At 47.8% G+C, this 26,406-nt stretch overlaps 1 protein-coding gene across 3 annotated transcripts in view; it reads right to left on the reverse strand.

Annotated features, from left to right (window-relative positions):
- Positions 1 to 5,696: 5,696 nt before the first annotated feature.
- Positions 5,697 to 26,406, reverse strand: part of LITAF (lipopolysaccharide induced TNF factor) — a 29,517-nt gene continuing 8,807 nt past the window's right edge. For 2 of the 3 annotated variants that reach the window (XM_071222217.1, XM_071222216.1), the window contains exons 2-4: positions 13,923 to 14,147; positions 8,905 to 9,061; positions 5,697 to 7,296 (exon numbers count right to left, since the gene is read on the reverse strand). In XM_071222217.1, coding sequence (XP_071078318.1) covers positions 7,188 to 7,296; positions 8,905 to 9,061; positions 13,923 to 14,142 — 486 coding nt within the window. In that variant the 5' untranslated portion in view covers positions 14,143 to 14,147 and the 3' untranslated portion in view covers positions 5,697 to 7,187. Of the gene's footprint in view, positions 7,297 to 8,904; positions 9,062 to 13,922; positions 14,148 to 16,327; positions 16,440 to 26,406 lie in introns of those variants that run through there. The other variant, XM_024571556.4, reaches the window with a different exon arrangement.

Raw genomic sequence — 26,406 nt, forward strand, 5'->3', positions numbered from 1 at the left:
ATTTTCAAAAGTGTATTTTAAGAATGCATTGGCAGAAAGAAGAATATGCTCCACATTGAATTTATTATTATAAATTCATTATTATTTTACTGCCTTTTCCCTTCTGATCAAAACATGAAATAAAAGCGTTTCCCTGGGCCTCTAAAAGTATCATGGGCTCTAGGCACTGCGCCAGCTGTGCCCTGTGGAGAGGCCGGCCCAATGCCAGATGGTTCCCTAGGTGATTCTGACTCATTGGTCTGAGGTGTGGCTCAGCACCAGGTTCCTAAATGCTCCCCCAGGGGATTCTGAGTGCAGCCGGGGCTGAGAACAATGGCCAGCCCCAGTCCTACTGTGGGGAGTTCAACTAGAACTGGAATTTCCCAAGTGAAGTCACCTGCCTGAAGCTAACACAGGCAGTGATTGACACGTGGTGAGGCCAGGCATGTCTTCATCCAAACCCCCCAAGGGTATTCCAAACAGCTTGAGTGTAGGGACTGGGAGGAGCAATCACGTGTGTCCTTTAGTCCCCTAGATCAGCCAGGTGACAAGTCATCCCCCTGCTGGTGTGGTTGGCCCGACAGTCCCTGCAGGGCTCCCAAGCTGGAGGTCTGAAGACGCATTTAGGAGTCTGGAGGGAAGGGCACGGGGGATGGCAAACCCCATACACACGTGCACAGCCAGGTGCTCATGGCAGCTAAGACATCCAGAGCCCCCCCCCCCCCACAGCACAGACACCTAGGACCTCCACTAACGCCCCCCGACACACGCACACATGCACACACACACCCAGACCCCCGCCTCCTCAGAAGCACGCGCACTTACCTGTGCAGGCAAGGCAGTCACTGATAAAGGCCTGAATTGATCGAAGAGGGCAAGACAGAGGGCGGAGTGAAGATAAAACAAGGAGGGAGTTAGAAAAACAACAAAGCAGCCCTGACCTGTGTCGCTCAGTTGGCATCCAAAGGTCAAAGGTCTCCAGTTAGATTCCCGGACAGGGCACAAGCCTGGGCTGCAGGTTCGGTCCGCAGAGTGGGCGAGTTCCACAGACAACTGACCTAATTGTTTCCCTCTCACATCGATGTTTCTCTCCCTCTCTCCCTCCCTTCCCCTCTCTCTAAAAATAAATAAATAAAATCTTTTAAAAGAAAAAGATAAACAACATAGCAGGGCAAGTTAACTCATATAACACAGAGAAAGGCGCTCAGTGAAGATGCCAGCTGGTGGAACCCTAATGGAGGACCCGTGACCAGAGGACCCCTGGTGGCCGGGAGTGCGCTGCTGTGCTAGGATTTCAGGTTTGAGCTCGGGCAGATGGCTGGGCCCCCACCCATGACCTCCCCACCAGCCTACAATAAGCACTTTTTCTACCACTTTAATTTCAGACATGAAGAAATGCAAATTACAACTTAGAAAACTCTCCTAAAGGGCTGTGTTCTTGCCACATGCTCCTTCCTGCTCTCACAGCCTAGGACTCCTGAGAACAAAGCGGTGGAAACCACTCCGTTGAGAGTGGAGAGCGATTGTCAAGTGTTTCCCACTTTTGCCCTGGCCGGCGGCTCTGTGGGTTGGAGCAGAGGCCAGCACACCAAAAGGTTGCAGGTCTGCCCCGGCTGGGGGGTGTGTGGGAGGCGGCCAACCAATGTCTCTTTCACAGCCATGTTTCTCTCTCTCTCCCTCCCTTCCTCTCAAATCAATACACACACACACACACACACATATTTAAAAAAACATTTCCCACTTTCCATTTTCCACAGTTTCCTTCCTGGGGATGGCAAGATCTGGTCAGGTGGGCCCCGGTTCAAGAGGAGGTCCCACACTCCGGGGCAGACGTGCAGTCACAACCCGCAGAAATCTCCTACTTACTGGAAGCCAGCCTGGCCCTTCCTGCTCAGGAAGAGGAAACCAGAAGGCCTCAAGCTAGAGAAAAGAATTGTTTCAAGGGCTGCCACTCTTCCCAAGAAAATGGGACTTGGGTGATTCCCCCTAGAGAGGAGAAACTAATTAAAGCTCACGATGAACAGGACAGAAATGAACTTTCCGCATACGTTTTTCAGACCTGTCTGGCACTGAATCCTAAGAGCTACCTCCTCACCAGGAGGAAAGGGCAGAATGACTAAGAATTTTGAAGGACGAGGGTACCTCATCCAATCAGTACAATGTGCTGCTTTCCTGTACATTGCCTCCCTGGTTTGCACCAGTTTATGTTGGATTTTCTTACTTAACGTCTCCCACTCCCCCTGCCACCAATTCCACAGGAAGGGGACAGCAACCCCTCTTTGCTGCTCTATCCCAAGCGGGGTATACAAGTCAACAGGGCCAGTGGTCAGACACCTGACAACTCTATTTTTGAGCTCATAGCACTTTCTCAAAAGAGGGTCCACACAGAGGGGCTGAGATGCAGCAACCACCCTCCTCATTTTTCAGGCTCAGTGGGAGCCCCAGGAGGATTGAATGGGGGTCAGATGAGTTGTGGCATTAAGGCAGGCCAACCCGAGAGGCAGGCTGTGCTCTGAGTCCAGCTTCGTTACCACCGGGCTGCTCCAAATGGCTCTCACAGTAGAAGCCGACAAAGTTCTGTATACCAGGGCAGTTCCAAGTGGGTAGCCCTTGCTGGACACGGCTTTGCAGTAGGAAACGTTTAAGAAGCCACCAGGTGGTTCCTCAAAAAGTGAAACTAAATTACCATATGACTCAGCAATTCCACCCCCGAGAATGAAAACACACGTTCTCTCTTTCTCTCTCTCTCTCTCACACACACACACACACACATACACACACACAGTAAGCCCGTGGTCACAGCAGCATCATTTGCAGTAGCCAAAAGGTGGAAGTGACGCAAATACTCACCAGAGCAGCTGTAAACAAAACGTGGTGTAAACATACATGGACCATTATTCCACCATGAAGAGAAATAAAGCACTACGTGGATGGACCTCATAAATATGATACTCAGTGAAAGACACCAGAACAACAGGTCACATATCATACAATTCCATGTATATGAAACATCCGGAACAGGCAAATCTGAAGAAATGGGCAGATCGGTGGCCGCCAGGTGCTGGGGGGGGTGGGGGGGACTATATAACGGGAATGGAATTTTAGGTGGGCTGATGAAAACGTTTTGGAACTTGAAATAGGTGATGGTTGCACAACACTGTGAATGTACTAAATGTTACTGAATTACACACTTTAATGTGATGTGAATTTTAGCTTAAAAAAGAAAAGAACAAGCCACCAGAAATGTTGGCAGAGCGGGGCTGAGCCCACTGCTCAGTCTCCCCAGGCAGGGCCGGGTATGGCGCCCAGGCTGCAGACACCTCAGACTCGGCCGCAGCCAGTCCATGAGAAGCACAATGAAAACCACAGCTGTCCGGTGCGCCAGACCAGAGGCTACCAGATGCTGCCCTCGGCACTCTCTTTGCACTGCGACCCCCAACACATACACAACTATAAAACTGCAGGTTTCAAAACTCTACTGTGCTCTGGCTGTGATAACACTGGGGTACTGGACTCACGCACTAACTCAATGTTGCCCATTTGGGAAAGCGGGCACCAGATCACTTGAGACAATGCGATGCTAAGAGCTTTACAAGTACTTGAATGTGTGTTTATCCCGGCAATGGAATATCATTCAGCACTAAAAAGAAATGAGTTATCAAGCCACGAGGAGACTTAAATGTATATGGCTAAGTGACAGCAGTCAGCCTGAAAGGCTCCATACTGTGCGACGCAGTGCATGACACTCCGGAAAAGGCAGAACTGTGGGGACGGTAAAAAGGTCAAGGGTTGCCAGGGCTCTGGGGGCGGGAGGAGGATCAGACGCAGCACAGTCGCCTTTTAGGGCAGTGAAACTACTCTCTGCACGATACTATAATGGCAGACACACGTCACTGTACCTTGTCCAAACCCACAGAGTACCCAACAGCGAGAGTGAGCCACAATGTGAACCACGGACTCTGGGTGAGCACGGTGTACCCAAGTAGCTCTATCGATCGTGCCAAATGAGTCACTCTGGGAGGATGTCGATGATGGGGCATCTGGGCGTGTGGGGGTGGATGGGAACTTTCTTCTCGATTTTGCTGTAAACCTAAAACTGCTCAAAAACATTCATTTTTAGAGAAAAAGGGGTACTTAAGTGCGTGAACATTTTCCTCATACTAGAGAGAGTAGTCACAAGACAGGTAAATGCACCCGACTGTGGCCATGAAGTGTTTTGTTTTTTAAATCTTTCTGAGCCTCAGAATCTTGTTTCTTTAAACTTCTTAGACTAAAAAACTCCCTTCTCTTCCCTCAATCTTACTGGGTCTACTTGAAACTCACTCATGCGCCCAGGAAAAACAGACAACTCATTGTAAACATCTGAGTCATAAACGCAGGAGATAACTTTAATAGACTCCAAAATGCAAATCAGAATTTGTAAGTAAAATTCCAATGTCCTCACTTAACTCCTAATGGAGATTAAGCCCAGGAAGTCAGAGAAGGACTTTAACATCCCCAACACAAGAGGCTGTCACTGGGGAGAAACCCAAGGACAGACTGTGTGTGTGTGTGTATGAAGTCACACTGATAAACAGTTTAGTGCCTATTGGAATTGTTCTTGATAGCCACCAGGAAGCCAGTGGTCCCAGGAAAAACATTTTCACAGGTAGTGTTGGGTCAGCCAGGAATCAGTCATGGGCTTAAAGTTGGCTTAACAGATGCAATAATGGAATAGTTTTGTTAACAAGACACAAACCAACACTTATGTATAAGGTTACCTCGCCTAGATGGACTAACAACAGGTAAGAAATACAGACATTTGTATTTCTTACCTGTTAGATATAAAGTATTAGATATAAAGTATTTTCATTAATTGAATGTGTTTTCATTAATTGAGTTAATTCAGTTTGCAACAAACTAACTCCAAAATCCCCAATAAGCAGTGGCAGAACATAAGAGCCTTCAATTCATACGAACATGTAAGGAAGCCTGTACTTGGAACAATAAAATGGAATGTCCAATAGATGCTCAGGTGAGCCCAGGTTCAAGAGGGGTCTCCAGGCATCTGACATTACTTTATAATTTCCACAGCATATGTTACGGTCCTGGAAACAGAGCTCTTGTTTTGGAGACTTTGCATATGTAATCACTAACAACCTGAGAACCCTTCCACATCACCGTCTCAACAAAACTGCTCAAGGTGCATGGCCTTCGGTTTTGTCAAATGAAAGGAAAACACGTGATCAAAACAGAGGAGAAATTTCTCAAGACTGCAGGACAGAGTTTACACGACCATGGGAGCCACAGCAAGATGGCGTTATTTTCCTGCACCTTCCCAAATGAAGTTTTATCACCAGGTAGCAGCGGGGAGGATGACACTCCTATTCCTGGTGGAGTTACAATGCTCTCCTTCTGGCCTCTCACAACCACCCCGATCAATGAACAAAGCGTGTTTTGTCTGGAGAATGAATGGGGACGGCTTTCTTCTGTGCATTTTATTAAAACTTGAAAGCTATGGCTGGCTGCCATCGATGACGCCTGTTGAGCTCCAATAGCCTAATGTTCCAATCTGACTCACGAGCAACCTACCCGACTCAACATCGGTCATCCTGACATCGCGGGACACTCAGTAAGTCTGAAGTTTTTATCAGGAAGGATTTTCTACTGTTATGGAGCAAATAAAGGTTCTTTGTAACAACGGCTAGAAACACACGAGTCCTTTCTTCACGCTGTAATAACTGATAAATAGTTCACCAAATGAACCAAAGACTTTATTTTTTAAAAGTAGGTAAACACCAAAGTGCAATGTAGTATCCATATTTGTTGCAAAAAATAATTACTGAAACTTTCAAAATATCAAATGAATGAGCTGAATCAACAGTTATGACTCTAATTTTCAGCCAATATACAGATTTTTGTTCAAGGTCTAGGCTTGACTTCTACATAATATTATTCACATGCATTCCCCGTGCCTATTTATCATCAACATGGGAACTCCTGGAAGGCGAGTCCAGCTTTGTCTTGATTTCAAAGATGACACAGCAGCAACCCAAGAACAGGCTTGCTGTTTGAGTCCTAGAAATCATGTCTTCTGATGTTATACAACAAATTAGATTTCTGAGAAGTAAAATCAGACTTTAGGTTCCTTTGAAACAGTTCCGGCCCCCATGCTTTTCAGCACCATGGTGCCCGGAAGTGCTCACGCATGCTCTTCTGTGTCTTTCCACACACACCACCAGGAACCCAAAAGGGTCCCCACTTTCTCAGTTCCGTCATGAAGGTTTCTAGAACCACACTAACCCAAGTAAAGGCATTGGGTGCAATTACCCATGACTGTTTTTGTTAAGGAAAAAAAAATTTATATGTGAGAGTGCCCTGGCACATGGGGAAATGATACCAATTATACAGTTACAGAAAACGGTTCTATAAATCCCTTCTTTCAAAATTGTGTTCAAAGGTGTTTAAGACCAAAAGGCCATAAAAACTGTTAATACAAATAATTTCTCCGCAAGAAAAAGCCCTTCATGGAAAGTGACTGAGGGCCTGGCACAGAGAGCTGAGGGCACACAGAGCAGTGATGAGATCCAGCCCCGTATTTTTAGAATCGTTTGTGACCCCATGGATATGTGTCTGGGGAGGTGGGTAGTCCCTCCATGTACGTAAAAACGAATTAAGGAATTAAAGTGAATTTCTGTGCTAGTGAAAAGCCTGCAGTTACAGAACCTGAGGGCCAAGGCCTCAAGGCAAGCAAGCCTTTTGTCATCAGGCGTGAGGACAGAGGGACAGGATGGTAACACTAAGGGCTGACTCGGCTGCATTCAGGCCAGAACAGTCTCGAACGTAAGGCAACCTGTGGCTTCTCAGCTGGAGCCCACCACCGGGAAGGCCCACGGAGGCAAGAAAAGCAGCTGGCAGTCAAATCACTGGAAGATACTCAGGGCAACGATCACAGTTAGATGGGATGGCCTGGGGTGGCAGGCAGGTCGGACACCCTTGACCCAGCACTCAAGGTGAATGTCTCTGCATGTCCTGTGCACGACTCCAAGCAGCAATTTCTGGGGTTTGGAAGTGTTACTTTTGCAATATTTTCCCCCAAAAGAAGACACAAAGGTGAAGGCCCTGGAGAGATGAGACCACCAAGGCGGAACCTCCACCAGGGGTGGGGCTGGCTGAGAGTCGGAGCGGACTCCCTGCCACGCACGGCTCCTGTCAGACCTGGCCGAGTCCTACAAACGCTTGTAGGTGCCCAGGAGAGCTTTGCAGTTAGGGCAGTAATGGTCCACGTCCTGCAGGGCGTCCACACAGAAGGGGATGAAGCAGCAGCCTGCTACGCACCTGGGAGAACACAAACAGCCCCACGAAGAATTCGTTAGTGCTGGAGTAGTCTGGATGGTGGCCACCCGAAAGATACGGCAGGCGTCCTAACCCCCCAGAACCTGTAGATGAGACCTTATTTGGAGAAAGGGTCTTTGCAGATATAATTAAGGGTCTCAAGATGGGGTTGTGCTGGATTAGGCAGGTGGGCTCCCTAAACCCAATGACTGGTGTCCTTAAAGAACAGGAGAGGACACACACAGAGATACAGGGGGACGAAAGCCATGTGAACACAGAAGCAGTGGCGCGGACACAAGCTAAGAACACCTGGACAACTAGAAGCTAGAGCAGGCACAGAAGGATTCTCCCCTTAGGGCCATTAGTGGGAGCATGGCACCTTGATTTTGGAATGCTTGGCTCCAGAATTGTGAGAAAATAAACTTCTATTGCTTTTAACCAACAGGTTTGTGGTCATTTGTTATGGAAGCCACAGGAAACTAACATGCCAACTAATGCCAAGCTTGCTCCCACAGACAGACCATACCAGGTGCATTTTCAAATCTTGGGTTATCTGGGCACCTTTCAAAGTCTTAGATGAGGTTAGTGAGCTTCTTTTATAAAGGGCCAGATAGTACATAGTTCACCTGCCATTGTAGCGTGCAAACAGCCACAGATAATCCATACACGAATGGCGTGATGCGTTCCAATAAAACCTCAATGGGCTGGACCTGGCCCTTGGGCTGTAGCTTGGTGACCTGTCTCAGACTGATCACTTTTCAGTATGGAGAGGCTGCTTCCTACAACAACCAAATAAAGTCCCCCAAATAATGTCCCTTAACCTATGTAATCAGCAAACACAGGAAGGACCTTCATGAGGCCTATGGCATAATAAGAAATAGCCAGTCGTACAAGAGGCAAGGGCTCCTGAAAAGAAATGCACAAACATCACTTCCTTTGAGGAAGAAAACAGAGCCCCATGGTTTTCTGAGAGATTCCCACGGCCAGGAATAAGGTGGCCACCTTTATCTGTTTGGGAAAAAAATTTAAACTGTGTTTCTTCCAATTTCTCCCAGAACAGAAAGTACTATCTCTTTCAATACCATACCCTTGGTGCAGATGTAAATATTTACACAACCCCCTTGTGGATGCAAAGGGTAAAATACTTGGGCTCGTCAAAGGACAAGAAGTTCTGAACAGTGACTATCAAGTATTTTAATGTACAGATCATTTAAAGCTTCTCTCAGAGTCAGGCGAACACTGTTATTTAGGTCATGAAATTCTGTAAGAAAAAGAAACCCCTAGCGTGTCACCCTACACAGATGCAAGTAGCCACCATGCTTGTCCCTACACACAGGAGTGGTGTGAGCAGATGAGCAAGAAGAAATGATGGCACAGCAGCTCCCGGGCAGTGATATGCTCAAGAGCAGTGCTTCTCCACAGGAGACGATTTCTAGTTATTACGACGGGGAGAGGAGCTACTGGTGTAGAGTGGGTAGAGGCCAGGGATGCTGCTCAACATCCCACATGCATGGGACAGCAGCCCACAAGACAGAAGCATGTGCTACGGTTGAGAAAGCCTGCGAGAGGAATGCAGGAGAGTTGGGGCACCCGAATGGACCCCAGACTTACCCGAGCAGGCACAGGCTCCCACAGGAGAGCCAGGTGAGGGCTCCGGCGTTATAGGACAGCTGGGTCACAATCATCTTGTTGCAGGAAGGGCAACACATCTGGACCGGGCGGTCGAAGAAGGAGACGGGCTGCTGCACGTAGACCGTCTGCACAGCAACTGATGGAAGGAAAAAGGACAGAGCCCGACTGGTAACAAGGAAAGCGTCTGGTAGGCGACAGAAAGGTACCGACCGGCAGGGTCTTCACAGTTGTGGGCACACCCATGGGGCAGCACAATGTAGTCCATCCAAACGGTGGAATATTATTCAGCCTTTAAAAGGAATGCACCTCTGACACATACAACAAGAATGAACCCTGATGACGTCATGCTAAGAGAAATAAGCCAGCCACAAAAGGAAAGTACTGTAGATTCCTGTCTATCAGGCACCTAGAGCAGTTCAATTCAGAGACAGCCAGTAGGTGGTGATTGCCAGGGGATGCAGGGAGAGGGAAAGGTGAGGCATTTAACGGAGACAGAGTTTCGGTTTTGCAGGATGAAAAAGTTCTGGAAATGGGTGGTGGCAGTGGTTGCACAACAATGTAAATGTAATTGATGCCACTGAACTTACACTTGGAAATGCTTAAAATGCTGTATATTTTTTAAAATGGGGCGGGGCAGCCACTGTCAGGAAGCCCCTCAGGGGCCAGGACCCCTTTGCCAGCGCGGATTCCTCAAGTTAGGACTGCATACCGAAAGCAGTTGCACTTTTTTTGCAGCTTTTCCCCCACAATGATCTGTAGTTCTGTGTGTAGCACTTTGCCCTGATATGGGTGCCCCACAATAAAACCCAAATCCAATATTAAAAAAAAAAATAGGGGAGGTGACAAAAAGGGAAAAAGAGGAAACTGGCAGATTGCCAGAAATATAATTTGAGGGGCTCAGAGAGCCGCCAGACACGAGGTGGAGGAAAGAACTGTGTGCCTGGAGGAGGGATTTGGCTCAGCTCCGCCGGGCATTCAAATGCCAACTGTCTGTGCAATCATGTGGGAGCTTATTGAGAATGCAGGTCCCCAGGCCCCACTCCCAACAGTCTCTCTCTGCAGGTCAGGCAGGGTCCCCAAACTGCCTTTAAAGCTCCCTGAGTGGTTCTACGATGCTGGTCTGCAGACAGCAGTTTCAGAGACCGTGGTGCGGTAGGTTTTTGTGTCCATTTTCTTCACCCATAGATTAGTGGTGGCCAGGCGCTGGGGCAAGGGGAACGGGGAACGCTACCGGGTACAGGACTTCTCTCTGGGGTGACGGAAGTGTTCTGGAATCAGTGCTGATGGCTGTGCGATGCTGCAAACAGACTAAAACCACCGAGTTGCATGCTTGTAAAGACTGAACTTTATGGTCTGGAAATTATATTTCAATGGAGTTGTTATTTAAAAAATGGATGCAACAGAGTTGTTTTTAGGACAAAATAAGAGAATGCTGGTAAAGAAAGAACCTCACACCATGCCTGGTACAGAGTGGCCCCTCGATAAAACAATTCCCTCTTTTCACAAAGAGGCTCCTTCATCAAGTCCAGTGCCCAGTGCGAAGGCTGGAGTGCCCGAGCCAGGGAGCTGTGCTGACAGTGAACACGCACATGAAATCACGCCGAAAGAGAAAGCTCGGTGGCAGACAGGCACGGACATTCACAATCATCACAAGAGAATCTAGGTTCACGTCAGTCCCAGAGCCCTTCGAGTTTTACTTGGCCTTTTTGGTATTTGGCAGAGTTGCTTAAGCTCATATTTCTGTCAAAGTGACTTCCCTCGGTTCCTTTTTAGGCTGCTGGAATGCCATCGCCATCATCTACATATTAGAGGAAGTTAACGATGTCCCAGTGCTAACTGAGCCTAATGCTCCTCAGGAGGCCTGGAAAGATGCTCCTCCCAGAAGCACTGAAGAACCCTACCTTAGTACTTACTCATAAATTTCATGGACTTTTGGGGGGGCGGGTACAAGAATGAGTTATTTATTGAGCAGAGAGTGAGCTGAAAGTCCAAAGTTATCTTGTCCTCTCCCTTCTCCAGGGGTCAAAGTTACTTGAGCACTTTTATCAAATGATTACTCATAAAACTTGATTTCATTTTAAGAACTCATTAATGTAAGTACTTGATGAGCCCTAACTCACAGATAGGAAAAATGGGGCACACGGCGGTTAGGTGAGCCCAGGCAGACTCACAGGGCCACTCTCCCACCTGGCATTTCCTCCTGAGCTGCTGGTGATACTGAATCAGCAGGTGGCACGGAAGCAGTAGGAAGTACTCAAGGGCAAGGCTGTGAGGAAGCTGCTGGAGGAGTGATGTGATACATGAGGGACCGACCTGGATGGTTGTTGTGGCTTCACAGATGGAAGAAGGGGGCCTTGAGCCATGAAGCTGGGAAAGGCAAGGAAACGGATCCTCCCCCAGGGCCTAAAGAAAGGAAGGCAGCCCTGCTGAGACCTTGATTTAGCCCCGTGAGACCTGTCCGACTTCTAACCTATAGAGTGGAATAACAAAAGGAGGAAGAAAGAATAAAAGGAAGACAAGAAGAGAAGAAAGTGAAAAGGAAGAAGATACAGGAATGGCACATCTGGGGAAGTTCTGAAGTTACTGAACCACGCCAGCAGGCTAGCATACTGCTTATTCCCCACTCAAGCATTTAACAGCAAAACTCAATGAAGTTGGGAAGCTGCAGCCAATGCTGGAGGTGGAGACCACCTTCGACTCCTTTTCCTTTATCTCTAGAAGGATGGATACGTGGGGTGAAATCCGGCTCTTCCACTTTGGTCCTTCCAGGACCAGTATCAAAATAAACGCAGGAAGATGCACTCTGGCTTCTAGGAGAAAGGGGTGTTAAGACGGTCTAACCATACACAGCCATGGGGACCAGCTTTAGCTAATTCCAGCAGAACGGGGAGTTACTATGGGGAAATGCAAATGGGCTTAAACAAATGAAAAGGTGAAAAACCTCCCTCATTATAAGATAAATGAAATTTAAAACTGCACGAAGGGAAAATTTTTTACCAGTTACATTGTGCAAAATAATTAACCTCTACGGAGGGCCATTTGGCAATATTTATCAAAATTACAGCCCTGGCTGGTATGGCTCAGTGGATCGAACACTGGCCTGCGAACCAGAAAGTCGCCGGTTCAATTCCCAGTTAGGGCACATGCCTGGGTTGCAGGCCAGGTCCCCAGATAGGGGCATGTGAGAGGCAGCCTATCAATGTATCTCTTTCACATCAATGTTTCTCTCCCCTCTCTTTCTCCCTCCCTTCCCCTCTCTAAAAAGTAAAATAAATAAAATCTTTAAAAAAGTTATAAACACACTTATCCTTTGACCCAGTAATCCTGTTTCTGGGGATTTCTTCTACAAGCGTACCTACATACTTAAGAAATGACATACACAGTGCTGTATACAAGCACAAAATCGGGAACAGGCCAAAGAGGTGTTAATAGACACTGGTTAAAATGAACAGGGGCACACCCCCACGGCGCACATCTCTGCTGCTGTAAAAGAATGAGAAAGCCGTCTAGGTACCCACATGGGTACCTGGCTAAGTGAGAAAAAAGCGAGGTGGAAAGAATGCACACATACACACATGCCATGTGCATAGCATGCTACCAATTCTGTAAGAAAAGGAAGGGACGATATTTATTTGTGTTCATTATGTCTGCAAAAAGAAATGCCGAAAGGATACATAAGCCTTAAGAGTGGCCACCTAAAAGTTGTGAGGGTCCATGGGGTCCGATGGGAAAGGGAGCGAAACTCTTTGTGCGTACCTGACTGTATCGCTTTGAATTTAGAACAATGCGAATGAACTTAGAACATTAAATAAAAAGCTGCTGCGATTTCCTAGAGGGCCTGGATAACCAGGCTTGGAGGCTACTCGGAAGCATTAGGCCAAGTCGCTCTGTCTGTTCTGTGAAATAAGCCTTGCACAGTGTGCATTCTCAGATGGCAGCAGCGGCCACGTGGCTTCCAGTTTCCAGAGGCGTGGAGGCATGGTTCCCAGGAGGCACGGCAGCCTCCTGTGTCCAGGGATCAGGGTCAGGGACAGCACATGCCACGGGTCTGCACGGTGTCCACACTGGTGTCTTCACTGTGCTGCACTAACGGGTGCCAGCGCCCGAGACACAGCACTGCAGCGTTCAGTGCTGCAGACGGCAGTGGCGCTGGGGCCCCAAGCCTGTGGCCTGCAGCAGCGAACAGCCTCGACATTCGCCCTGCTGTGCACCACACCTGGCATGCTTTTTTATGGAGGCTTACTTTTGAAGAAGTTTGGGAAGCAATGGATTAGAGAAGAAGCTTTAAAAGAAAGGCCCCCCCCCCCCCCCCGCCATTCTGAGGGTTGTGAGGTGATTATTTCACTGTGGTTTTAATTTGCATTTCTCTGATGATTGGTGACATTGAGCATCTTTTCATATGTCTATTGGCCATCTGTGTGTCTATCCAGGTGCTCTGCCCATTTCTTAAGTAGACTGTTTATCTTTTTGGTGTTAAGTTGTATGAGTTCTGTATATATTTTAGATATTAAACCCTTATCGGATGTTAAAAAAAAGTTGCTGGAAGGCAGGGGAGCAACTTTTGCAGATGGCGATGCTGGGCTGGGGCAGGTTTCAGCTCACCCTCTCCTCACTCATGGCTGTTTCTTCCCCCTCTCCTACTCCAGCCCTCAACTCAGGGTGCAGGGCTTCTGTCAAATCCCAGCAGGAAGGGTGGGGGCCCTGAAAAGCAAACTATAATAGCCAGATTTCTCTGGCGTGGTTGGTTGTGCCTCTGTGTAAGTGCCAAAGGATGGATTTATGGCAGACTAGGGAAAGCTCATAAACTGTACTTTACTATGGAAAAGCCACGAGACTCACCGATGCGGAACCTGAAAGACTGTACGCAACATTTCACACAAATGAAAATTGGACCGACTGGCACTTCGCTTAGACTCAGAGTCACTTAGGTGGCTCTCTTGATTCCCACAGAGTCCCCAAGCCCGGGGCGGTAAGGAGCCCAGGGAGGCGGCACGTACTTGCATTGGCGTTGGGGACGGGCACTGGCTGGGTGTAGTATGCAGGAGGGTTCATGCCCTTCCCGTCAGGGCCAGTCACGAGCCCCGTGGTTGGCCCAGGAATGGGAGCGGGGGGCGTGGGGAAGTAATTGTTAATGGCCACCGTCTCTTCATAGGATGGGGGCGCGGTGGGCACCGACGACGGCCCAGCAGTCGCCTGGTACAATCCCGGAGCAGACATTTCACCTAAAGCAAAAACAGAAGACAGATACCAGATCAGAAAGTCAGCTGACATCTCTCTCTCCTCTCCATCCTCATCTTGAATTTTCTACCTGACAGAAAGAAAATCTGAGGAAATGACTCATGTCCAGCCTCGTCCAAAAGCCAGAAAAGGAGTTCACGTCCTTTCAAGACCAAGAATCATCCCCTTAGCAAGGACTCTCTAAATAAAGATAAAAAGTAAGTAATGACAACTGAAAACTGCCCAAACCTATAAAAATCCCCCAAACCTAGACAATCCCAAGGGCAAACATCAACCGAATTTGAGCAGAAGATTCTTTACACTTCAAGCCACCGTCTTTCACATCTAGAGTTTTCTTCTTTTTAACTGCTACGGTTTTTTACAAATAGTTTCAGGCGCCAGAAAAAATAAAGGCCTCCAAAACCAACCGCAAGCTATCGCAAACAGAGTGCCGAGCAAAGGAAGCCAGACGCCGACGACGCACGGGGAAATGTACATGAAGTTCAGCAACGGGCAGAATGAATCGCGGGGCTACAAGTCAGGCAAGAGGCGACTCTGGGGAGGCGGAGAAGAGTGTGGAAGGGGCGGGAGGGAGCTGTTCTGGGGGGCTGGTGATGCTCTCTTTCTTCATCTGGGGGCTGGTGACAAGGGGACACTAGCTTTGTAAAAATTCGAGTTTTGCACTTTTCTGCATGTATGTCATAGTTTTTCAAAGTAAACACACACACACACACCCAGTTCCCATTTTGAAAAATGAGTATCAGTGCAGCCGGGCGCATACTTCCTTTTGTGAGGGCAAAGAAAGGATTTTTTTCTGCGGGAGCCGATGCCCGCCTAGAATTACAAGGCCTGTGCCCAGGGTGTGTTCCCATCTGAAGGCCCACACTCACAGCCCCAGGCCGCCGAGGCGCACACACAGTGCCGTCCTTTGTGTGGCTCTGTTTTCCAAATGGGCAGGGCCCGGGCTGCTGTGTGTGAGGAGATCCATTCAAACCTGTCTCAGGAGAAATAGGGATATGAGCTCCCAGGGCAGCAAGCCACGGTCTGGGAGCTCGGATGGGCCTGCGGCCCCTTCCCACGCATTCTGCTTCATCTTCTGGAACCAGTGGGAAGCAGAGGCAGCAATTAATTCTGCTGCAGGCAGAAGGGGAGAACCCTTCGAGGAAGTTCTGCCACTAAGCCAGCAGGAAAACAGAGACTTCTCCGGGCGAAGAGAAGAAAGGGCATACATTTCAAAGTGGAATGTGAGCATGTACAAAACAAAGTCAATAAATAAAGCTAGAGAGGCTGGAACTGGGTTCTAGAAAATTTTGAAAGTCCCTTTGAAGTGTCTGGACTTTATAAGACTGTGCTGTCTAATGGAACTTCCTGGAAGGATGGAGATGTTCCCTGTCGGGTCTGTCTAATACAGTTGCCATCGGCCACGGGAGGCTGTGAACACTTGAAACGGCGGCTAGTGTGACTGAGGAACTCAATTTTTAAATCGCATTTAAATAAAAGCAATTTAAATTTCAAATAGAATACAGAATTCAGTTACCAGAAAACTTTTTCTAAGTCTGGGACACCTCAGGCATGAATCTACTTTAGCAACAGCAAACTTAATAAACTCTAGTATCCAATTTGGGATATGTCAATGTACAATACACTCTGAGTTTCAAAAACTTAAAAATGTGAATGTAAAATATCTCATTCATAATTTTTTAATAGCAACTGTATGTTGAAATGATACTACGTCAGACAGATGGAGTAAAATATGTTGTTAAAATTCATTTCACCTGCTTCTTTTAAAGTTTTTAAAATGTGGCTTCTAAACAATTTAAAATTACCCATGTAGCTCATTTCCTGGTTCTACAGGACAGCAATGCTGCGGAGCAAGGGGAGCCATGGAAGGTTATAGAGAAGAGGAAGGTCCAACCCCAGAAAGGGTAGATGACACAGAAGGTCTATAAGAGAAGCAAGAAGAAAACTGCAAAAGGCCTCCATGTGGATGGAGAGGACAGGAGGGCAGAGGGGGGTTAACAGGATCACCGGACATCTTTGTGAAAATACGCTCAGTCGTTAAGCATGAGAACGCTGTGAAAAGTGGTTAAGGCCTGTTGCCAGGTTCCTCTGACACTTGGATACAAAAATGCAGAAGGACAACCACCACAAAGGTCAGCCCCAGAACACATTCTATCAAGCTCACCTCCTAAGTCTGCTGTCGTTCCCTCAGGCTGGCCCCAGGAACTCCCCCAGCTGCTTCTCGTAGGGACTGGGCTCCAGGAGTCTTCAGCTGGGGGGACAGGCCAGGGGGCTCTGCAGTACTTTACATCCACATTCTGCATCAAGGACCGCTGTCCCTTCCTGTCTCAGGGAAGGCAGACCCTAGCTGTCCACATGATTTACTATGAAAACTGAGTCATATTTTTTTTTAAAAAACCCACAAGAGCAAAAAACACCATGCATACAGCAAGCCTAAAATAGCCCTGTTTGCTGTGGTTGCAATCGGAGTGCTTTGGGAGGGAAAAGTAAGGTCTGGGGTGCCCTAAATTGCGCAAATAGTTTGGGTCAAACCACTGGAAATCAGTGACTCAACTCAGAAGCAGGATTCTGCTGTTTCAAAACCACTGCCTCTCTCCTCCACAAGTAAGGAAACGTGGCCAGAAATTGTAAAGGCAGAACATGCCAGTGCCTGGAGGTGGGAGCCTTCTGTCCCGTGAACGGTAAAGACTCACTGTTCTGGACATTAAGGCCAGGGTCCCCCATTCACTGACCAGGCATCGTCTTTCTGGTAATCACATTCTATTTCCTGGGATTTCAGGATGATGTATGTTGGGAATGTTGCTTTTCATCACATAGCCACCTAAACATGCTTATAATTTTGAAAGGAACAAGAGCAACAAACTAGAATAGTAAAAAATAAAAAGAAAGAAAAGAAAGAGAAAGAAAAAAGCAACAACCCATAACTAGCTGGTTTAAAAGCTTTCTAAATAACTTCCAGAGCATTCCTTCCCCAGGCCCCAGGCCAGGAAATGCCACTTCACTCAGTCCCATTTCTCTCCCCTCCCCATTTCTTTTCATTCCGCTTCCCCAGGGGTGGGAGGCCCACCTAGCCACCCACCTACCACCCTTCCAGAAAGGATTTGCTCCTTCGGCCTCCACAGCCCCCTCCCCCAACCCAAAAAAGTGACACTCTTAAGAGCAGCAGTCTCTCATCCCAACACACACACACGCACACGTACATCACATACAGACACTCCACTGTCACCAGAGAACACTCTGTCACTCCAATCGGGACACCTGTGTGGTGTGGCGCTAGCACAATTATATCTAATACTCGCATCCCTTTTTCTGGAAGAAGCTGCAAACCCTAGAAAACCATCTCCGAGTTTAACAAAACGCAAAGCCACAGTTTTTGCACATAAAAAAAAGCACAGCCTTGAGAATCCTGGGTGATTGGGGCGGCTCTGCAGAGCCCTGGTTGCCATGGTTACAGGGAAGCTCTGTCAGGGGGAATAAAAGAAAAAACAAGGGGGTCTCCTTCTTCCCTTCTGTTGTTTAACTTTGTTTCTAAGCTCCCCGGAGAGTGGCTTTTCTCCATTGTCAATTTAAGAGAACACGGTGAAGATAGGTCCCCATTCACCTTCCACTGGCCCCCGTTTGAAATCAAGAAAACGCTGAAGGCTGGAGATTTCTGTTTTCACCATCTCAGAATGGCTGTTTTATTAGCTATGTCCAAATCTAGGAAGACATTCCAAACCCATATTTTAAATATGGAAAATGTGGCTGGGCCGGGCTGCCGGGCCATGACCTGCGCAGCCCCACGGGGCCTCTGCTCAGGGGAAACGCGGCCGCCGTCCTGAAGTTCCGACTCGGCCAACAGAGGCTGCGGGCTCTGCGCCGCTCTGGGCCCAGGGTCCGTCCCTGAAGTGACTACCGGTCATAGCAGAGGAAAAGGAGGCACTTCTGATCCATGGGGCTGCAATTCTCACGCGAGAAGCACTGGGCTTGGCCTTGGAAGTTGGTTCTTGACCAGCTGCATGATCCTGGCCTCCACTTTCTCATCTGTAAATATGCCACTTGGAATTCTGGGGTCCCTCACTGAAAATTCCCCTGGTTCCGAGTCTCAACGATTTGCCTAGTGGACGACATTCTCTTACGCGGGCAGTGGGGGATATTCCTGGGCCCAGAGCGTGTCTGGGAGCAGCGCTGTCATCCCACCGGGTCCGGGACAGGATTTCTCAATCTTGTTTTCATTACAGCTGCTTCCCCCACTACCCACCCCCGCCCTGGCCCCAAGGAGAAAAATTAAATTATCTTTAAATTCAATTAATTAATTTAAAGATAATTTAATTTCTGCCTAACCAGAGAAATGAAAAACTAAGAATTAAGATTTTGTTCAGTAGGGTTGAGTTTTGGAGGGCCACACACAACTGTAATATCTAAGATACCTGTTCACCTCTCCTCCCCGGAAGAACCAGTTTCGCTCCCCTGGGTCCCCACTGAGAATCCACTGTGTGGGTCCAATGAGTTTTCCAAATCACCAACATTTCATTGGTCTAGTATCTCTAAAACACGTCCTTTTCTTGCTGTCCTGGATGCAATCCTCCAACCACATTTTAACCTTTTACTGACCAAGTCCTAATGTCCCTTACATCTGTACATTCTTTTTTTAAAACTAAGATTTTTTATTTTTATGGTAAAATCCCTTTTTATTACTTTTTAAAATTATTTAAATTCCATGTTATTGATTATGCTATTACAGTTGTCCTGATTGTTTCCCCTTTGTCCTCCTCCAGCCAGCACCACCCCTCTCCCTCAGGCAGTCCTCCCATCATTGTTCATGCCCACGGGTCATGAGTGTAAGTTCTTTGGCGGCTCCATTTCCTGTACTGCAATTTACATCCCCACGGCTATTCTGTAACTACCTATTTCTACTTCCTAATCCCCATTCACCTCTTCACCCATTCTCCCACAACCCCCTCCCATCTGGCAACCATCAAAATGCTCTCTGTACCCCTGACTCTTTGTTCTTCTTGTTTTTTAGTTTATTTTTTAGATTCAATTGTTGATAGATTTCTACTTACAGTTCATAGTTTTGATTTTTTTTTTCATTTTGTTTATTTTAGAGAGACAGGAAGGAAGGGAGAAAGAGAGGGAGAGAAACACCCATGTGTGAGAGATATATCCATCACTTGCCTCTCACATGCCCCCAACAGGCATGTGCCCTGAACGGGAAACCAAACCGGGCTTTTGGTCCACAGGCTGGCACTTAATCCACTGAGCCACACCAGCCAAGGCTTCTTCTTTTTCTTAAATAAGTCCCTTTAACATTTGATATAATAATGGTTTGGTGATGACAAACTCCTTTAGGTTTTTCTTGTCTGAGAAGCTCTTTATCTGCCCTTCGATTCTAAATGACAGCTTGGCTGGGTACAGCAACCTTGGCTGTAAGTCCCTGCCTCTCATCACTTTGAATACTTGCCAGTCCCTTCTAGTCTACAAAGTTTCTTTTGAGAAATCAGCTGACAGTCTTATGGGAACTCCCCTGTAGGTAACCAACTTCTTTTCTCTTGCTGCTTTTAAGATTCTCTCTTTATCTTTAAACTTTGGCATTTTAAGTATGATGGCTCTTGGAGTGGGCCTCTTTGCATCCATGTTGTATGGGATTCTCTGTGCTTCCTGGACTTGCATGTCTATTTCCTTCACCAAATCAGAGAAGTTTTCTTTCATTATTTTTTCAAATAATTTACAATTTCTTGCTCTTTCTCTTCTCCTTCTGGCACCCCATGAGGCGAATGTTGGACCTCTTAAAGTTGTCCCAAAGGCTGCTTACAATATCCTTTCTTTTGGATTCTTTTTTCTTGTTGTTGTTCTGGTTGGTTGTTTTTTTGCTTCCTTATGTTCCATATCATTGATTTGATTCTCGGCTTCATCCACCCTACTGTTGTTTCCCTGTCAATTGTTCTTTATGTCAATTAGTGTATCCTTCATTTCTGACTGAATCTTTTTATGCTTTTGAGGTCCTCACTAAGTTTCCTGAGCATCCTTATAACCAGTGTTTGGAACGGTGCATCTGATAGATTACTTATCAACATTTCGTTTAGCTCTTTTTCTGGAATTTTGATCTGTTCTTCATTTGGACCATGTTTCTTCATTCTGGCAGCCTCCCTGTGTTTGTTTCTACGTATTAGGTACAGCTGCTTTATTCCATGTCTTTATAGTGTGGCCTAATGTAGTAGGTGTCCTGTGGGGTCCAGTGGCACAGCCTCCCATCACGCAAGCTGGGTACTTGAGATACGTCCTTTGTGTAGGCTAAATACACCCTCCTCTTATAGTAGAGCCTTGGTTGCTGTTGGCAGATCAATGGGAGGAATTTACCCAGACCAGTCAGCAGCAAGGACTGGCTATAACCACTTAACCAACTTCCGTCCTCTGTGGAGGATCTGTTGTGTGGGGGCAGGGTGGTCTCTGACATGGTTTACAGCTGTCCACTGGGCATGCTGACCCTGGGGTTTCTCCGGTGGTGCAGACCAAAATCAACCCCCACCTGTGTTTTTCCCAGGGCCACCCTGCCTGAGCTATAAAGCAGTCTGAGATGGCTGCTACGTGTGCTTGGCTTAGAGATTTTCTGGCAAAGCCAAGCTGTGAAACTAGGCTGGCTACTGCTAGTGCCAGTCCTGGGGCTCACTGAGGCCAGGTCTTGCTTGTTTGGAAGGATTTGGGAAGTTGTGAAGCACAAGCCAAGACCAGCCATCCATATGGAAAAGCAGCTTGGTTGGGCCTATAAGGTGGGTGGGACAAACAGTGTTAGCCAGGCTGATGGAGTCTCAAATATAGCACCAGTTTGCTAGCTCTCTGGGGGGGAGGGTTTAGAAAAGGGATAATGGCCTCTGCTCGTCTTGATGCTGGATACTTCAGTTTCTCCCTGTATTCCACTGGTGCCTTTCAAGCTGCTACCTTGGCACTGGAGCTCAGAGGGAGTGAGTCTGAGTAGGTGAGTCTGTGGTGTGTGGGTTCTTTAAGAGGAACTGCTTGGGTCTCCATCAGTTTCTTCCACCGACTCAATCTCTGCCGGTTTTTGCAGCCAGAAGTTGTGGGGACTTATCCTCCTGGGACTGGAACCCTGGGCTCGGAAGGGTGGTGTGGAGCTAGGACTCCTCGCTCTGTAGATATCCCTCCCAAATTTTTATCCACCACATGTGGGTGAAGGACCAGCCTGTTCTGCATCTGAGTCCCTCCTACCAGTCTGGATGGATGTGGTTTCTTTAATTCTTTAGTTGTCTCTTTAGACTTCCATTCAATTTGATTTCTGATGGTTCTGAGTGACGGTTGTTCTATATTTTAGTTGTGATTTTGATGTGCTTGTGCAAAGAGGTGAGCCATGTCTGCTAATGCCACCATCTTGACCAGAAGTCTCACATCTGTACATTCTTTTGCAGGTATGTCCAGCCCTTTCACACCTTAATCTCGTAAGCAACAACTGAGGGAGGTGGGCAGCACAGGGTGACCAACCTGGGGATATTCCCCTCTGCTGCACTGGGGCCAAGCAGGGCCGGGCTGTCTGGGCTGACCAATTCCTCCTGTCTCCAGTCACTTGTCCGTCTGGGTCTTGAATCTGCTGAGTCCTCACCCCACCGAGAAACTGAAGACTGCTCAGTGGTACCAAATAAGGAGGCTATTAAAACCTTATTTTGACATCTTTCAGTCCAGAGGTTCTGGCCTAAGTAAAATCTACAGCTCTTCACACCCACTCCAGATTCACAACTGTGTTAACAGGACAAGCATATTTGGGCTCTTACTTTATTGTGATGGGCCCTGTAATTCATGCCCTTACGTGTGCCATCCCATGTAGTTCTCCCCACTGAGCCAGGAATTATTGTTACCATCATCAACCAAACAAAAAAATGGGGCCCAGGGCAGTTAAGGTGTTTGTCCAAAGTCACACAGATGGGGTGGCAGGGCTGGTGTTTGAACCCATGCCCATCAGACTCCAGAGCTCTTTACCTCATCAAAACACCTCCTAGGCTCAGATCCAGACACAATCAGCAGCCTGGTTTTGCATACTTTGCCCCTCAAGGGAAACAAATAGAAAATAAATCCTTCCCTAGCCAGGTAAAAAGGTGCATTTCCTGCAGACTTTCACACCACACAACTGAGACAAAAGAAAAAAGACCTGCCTGTGATGGATTCAAGTAATTTTGTCACTGTGGACTCTGCAATTCAAAACAATCCACTTCTTTAATAATGATGGGGCCAGGATCTCAATGATCAACTAAAGGTAGATGTCCACAAAGCTCTCCCTTCCTCATTCTGGGGAGACAAACAATAAAGGGGGGATCTCAATTTCTAAGATGCAACTTTTGTGCAAAGCTGCATATTTAAAGTGATGGTGTAGGCTGGGATATCTCAGCCACATGCGGCAACACTGGGGGAGAAAAAGGCAAAAGCCTCTAGCCAACTGCATCTCAGAGCAGCTCAGTCCCAGCTTTCCAATATCACCCTGTTGAAAGACAAGGGAAAGCCCTGGAAGTCCTTTCAGGGAGAAGGCCACACCTTTGGGCCCAGTGATCTTCACACCCTGAGCTGATATTGACGAACTGATCCTGAAACCCCGGAAAGTGGGAATAAGCTCCACAAGGAACCTCACTTTTATCAATCTATCTGCTCCTCAACAATCTGGCCTAAACAGCTTTAGAGTTCCCTAAACATGCCAGGAAGGTCTGCTGCTTCAGGAGCTCCCCAAGAGCTTGAGCGTCGTCTCACACGTCTGTGCCTGCACCTGCATTCTTCCATGTTTGGGGAGCCAACACTGGCAGCAGTCTGCCTGGAACCCTAAATTCTAAGGGAAGAATCTGAGTTCTGCGAAGTCTAGAGATGGCCGGCGAGCAGCTTTATCACCGATAACTCAGCTCAAAGATATCGCCAGAATCAGCCTTGAAATCCGGAATCAGCCTCGAAAACATGATGCTAAGTGAGAGAAGCCAGACACAAAAGCCCACATCTTGTATGATTCCATTTACATGAAATGTCCACAATAGGTAAGTCCACAGTAACAGAAAGCAAACTAGTGGCAGCCAGGGCCGGGAGGAAGGGTGTTGGGAGGAAATGGGGAACGAGTGTTAATGGATACAGTTTCTTTCTGGGGAGATGAAAATGTTCTAGAACCAGACAGAGGTGATAGCTGCACAACACTGTGAATGTACTAAATGTCACTGATTGTACACTTTACAATGGCGTATTTCATGTCATGTGAACTTTACCTCAATAGAAAGAAAAAACAAGGCATTGCCAGAACTATCTGGTCTCCACGTCAGAAGCCAAGGCCTGCAACCTGAGCCTCCAAATTCAGTTCAGCCCATCTTGTGACTCCCGTTTACCTAAAATCAAGACCACTGGCTTCTTTCTGACCCCCTACAACGTGCCCCATCACAGTGACCGAAGGTGCTGGGTTGCCCAGGATGGGGGAGTTCCCAGGACGCAGTGGACCCCTTCTTCCCACTCCCTCTCACTTTACTTCCTCCCACCATTGCAAGTGCTGGTCTTTTATGAATCTTCAGTCTTGCTGAGATGCTTCCTACATGCCAGGCATACTCTTTCCTGTCTGTCCTCCTTCTCCTTCCTTCCTTCCTCCCGTCCTTCCTTCCTTTCTTCCTTCCCAATGTGTCTACAAATCCCTTCTCACCTATCATATCCCAGCATGCATGTCACTCCCTCCAAAAAACCACCTCTGGCCTTCCCAGGGTAAAATTCCCCCCCAAACCTCTCTACACAGGTCAGAAATCAAGGCTGCAGGGTCTGGAGCCAGACCACCTATGGTCACATCTAGGATCCCCCACACCCCACAGCATGATGTTGGTGCCTGAGTTCTCCCATCTGTGGAATGGGCACAATGGTAGTTTCTTAAGGTTCTTAGGCAGATGAAATGAATTGTTATGAAAGGCACCCAGAACAGTGAGGGACAGATAAGCACTCAGTATGCCTTAGCTGTTGTACAGTAAGTGTTCCTCTGCCATACTCCTCACAGAGCATTTTTACTTATCTGTATTCCCAACCAGTCTGTGGGCCCTCTAAGAGCAAGGATTCAAATTTATTAAAATCTGCATCTCTAGCACCTAGAACTAGGCTCCAAACATCCCAGGTGCTTCGTAGGTAGCCCACCATTCCAGTTTGCCCAGGAGTTTCCCAGATAAGGGACTTTTGGTGCTAAAGCTAGGAAAGTCCCAGGCAAACCAGGACAAGTTAGTCACACTGACACTTCAACAAATGTTTGTAGAAAATACCTGGATATAAAAAGGACACCAAGCCCCACCTTGGAACGTTCCAAGATCTGAAAGCTGACATAAATGAAAGGGTCTTACCCTGAATAGCCTCAACTTAGCATCTGAGAAAACAGCTTTTAAAGCAAGGCATTCATGTGGCGACAGCCTCCCCCATGGATGGTCTCACAGTTTGGCTCAAGGCAACATGAGGATGTGGCCAAAGCCTCGTGAAACACGCCCCAGAACTGGAATCACTTAAAGGGGGATGGAATCCTTAGTTTCCTCCAGGATTCCTGGGGGAGTGATGTTTCTCAACAGAGCACCATGGGATGTGTGGCAGAGGGTCAGGTCCAGATGTAGGTGGAAAGAACTTGAAAGGGGAATGTGGAGGCCTGCAAACACAAGAGAAGCTCAGAAAGAAAAACAAAGCTCCAGTCTCCGAACCTCACTTTTACTCCCTGATGCAAGTTAGTGAGCAACATTGCTAGTATCCTGGCTCTGCAGAGGCACCTGGTTGCTGATGACATCCATTCCCGGTTCTGCTTGGAGTTATGAAAGCGGCGCTTCCTGACACTGACCGTACCATCCGTTCAGGGTCTGGACTCATGGTCACCGCCACCACCCTCAACTCAGAAAGACCTGCCACTAAGTGTTCACTGCCTGGCCCTGGGCGTGGCTCCAGAGCCACGTGTTTGACGTGGATGATGCGTCACCCATTCTCCAGAAATAACCATCTGCCAAGAAAATTTGGAGACTCTAAGTCGCTTGAACCCTGAGATGCCATGCCGTCAACAACCCACGTGGACTTGTGTGGACAGAAAGGGGAAACAGGGTTCACACCTTTGCAGCTGTCTCCATCCTCAGTGCTGCAGGCACCCGGTGAGGACTGAAGGCATACTAGTGGTAGATGAGGAGGGAGTTACGGGGTTTTGGGTCATTTTTCCTTCCCAACCCCATCCCTTTCTGGTGAAATGACCAACAGGCAGTCCGGGCCCAAAAGCAAAGGAGGAAGAGGACAGAGAGATAATGTCCACTGTCTACCACTGAGAATTCTCCTTGGTTGCCCTGGCTGGCGCGGCTCAGTGGATTGAGCATAGGCCCGAGAACCAAAGGGTCGCCGGTTCAACTCCCAGTCAGGGCACATGCTGCCTGGGTTGCAGGCCAGGCCCCCAGTGTGGGGCATGTGAGAGGCAACCACACACTGATGTTTCACTCCCTCTCTCTCCCTCCCTCCCCCTCTCTAAAAATAAATACTAAAAAAAAAAAAAAAAAAAAGAGTGGATGGGTACCACCCATCTCTCAAGGGACAGCAGGAACGGTATGGACCTTGGCCTGGCCTACTGAATGCCCAACAGTCACTCCGAGAAAAGACAGGACACAGAAGAAATGTGAGCAGGCAGGGTACGGAAAGGGGAATGAAAAATGCTGAAAAAAAAAAATTAAGACAATGGAATTTTAAGGCAGGTCGAATGTTTAGGAGCAGACTGGTACCAAGCTCCCTCGGTTCAAATTCCAACTCTGCCACTCCCGGGCTGGCTGAACTTGGTGAGTTGCTTCATTTCTATGTGCCTCGGTTCCATCATCTGGAAAAGGGACTGAAAAAGTATCTACACCTCAGAGGGCAGCTGTACTAATGAAGTTAGTGGATGTACTCGGAACACTGGGCACGCAGGTTACTAGAAACACGTTAGTTCTAATTATTTACAGGGAAGCTGAGTGAAGCCTAGGGAGGAGGTCACTCGCCCACAGTGACACGCAGCTTTCACAGCTAGGAGGCAGGAAGACCCAGACACAGACCCCATCGCACTGTGTACATCCTGTTCTGACGGTTCAAACAGGGCTCCCCGCCTCTCCCTACATCCATGGATTCACCCCCCACCACCTGCCTCCTTCCTCCCTCAGCCTCAACCCATACAAGCCCACTGTGTTTCCCGTCCTCCTCCCCTGAAGCTACCAGGCCCCTCCTCTGGGAGGACTTCTTCATTTGGCCTGGCCTTGAACCTCGGTCTCCCTCAGGGGCTGC

The sequence above is a fragment of the Desmodus rotundus genome, chromosome 1 (assembly GCF_022682495.2).
Source record: "Desmodus rotundus isolate HL8 chromosome 1, HLdesRot8A.1, whole genome shotgun sequence".
NCBI lineage: Eukaryota > Metazoa > Chordata > Mammalia > Chiroptera > Phyllostomidae > Desmodus > Desmodus rotundus.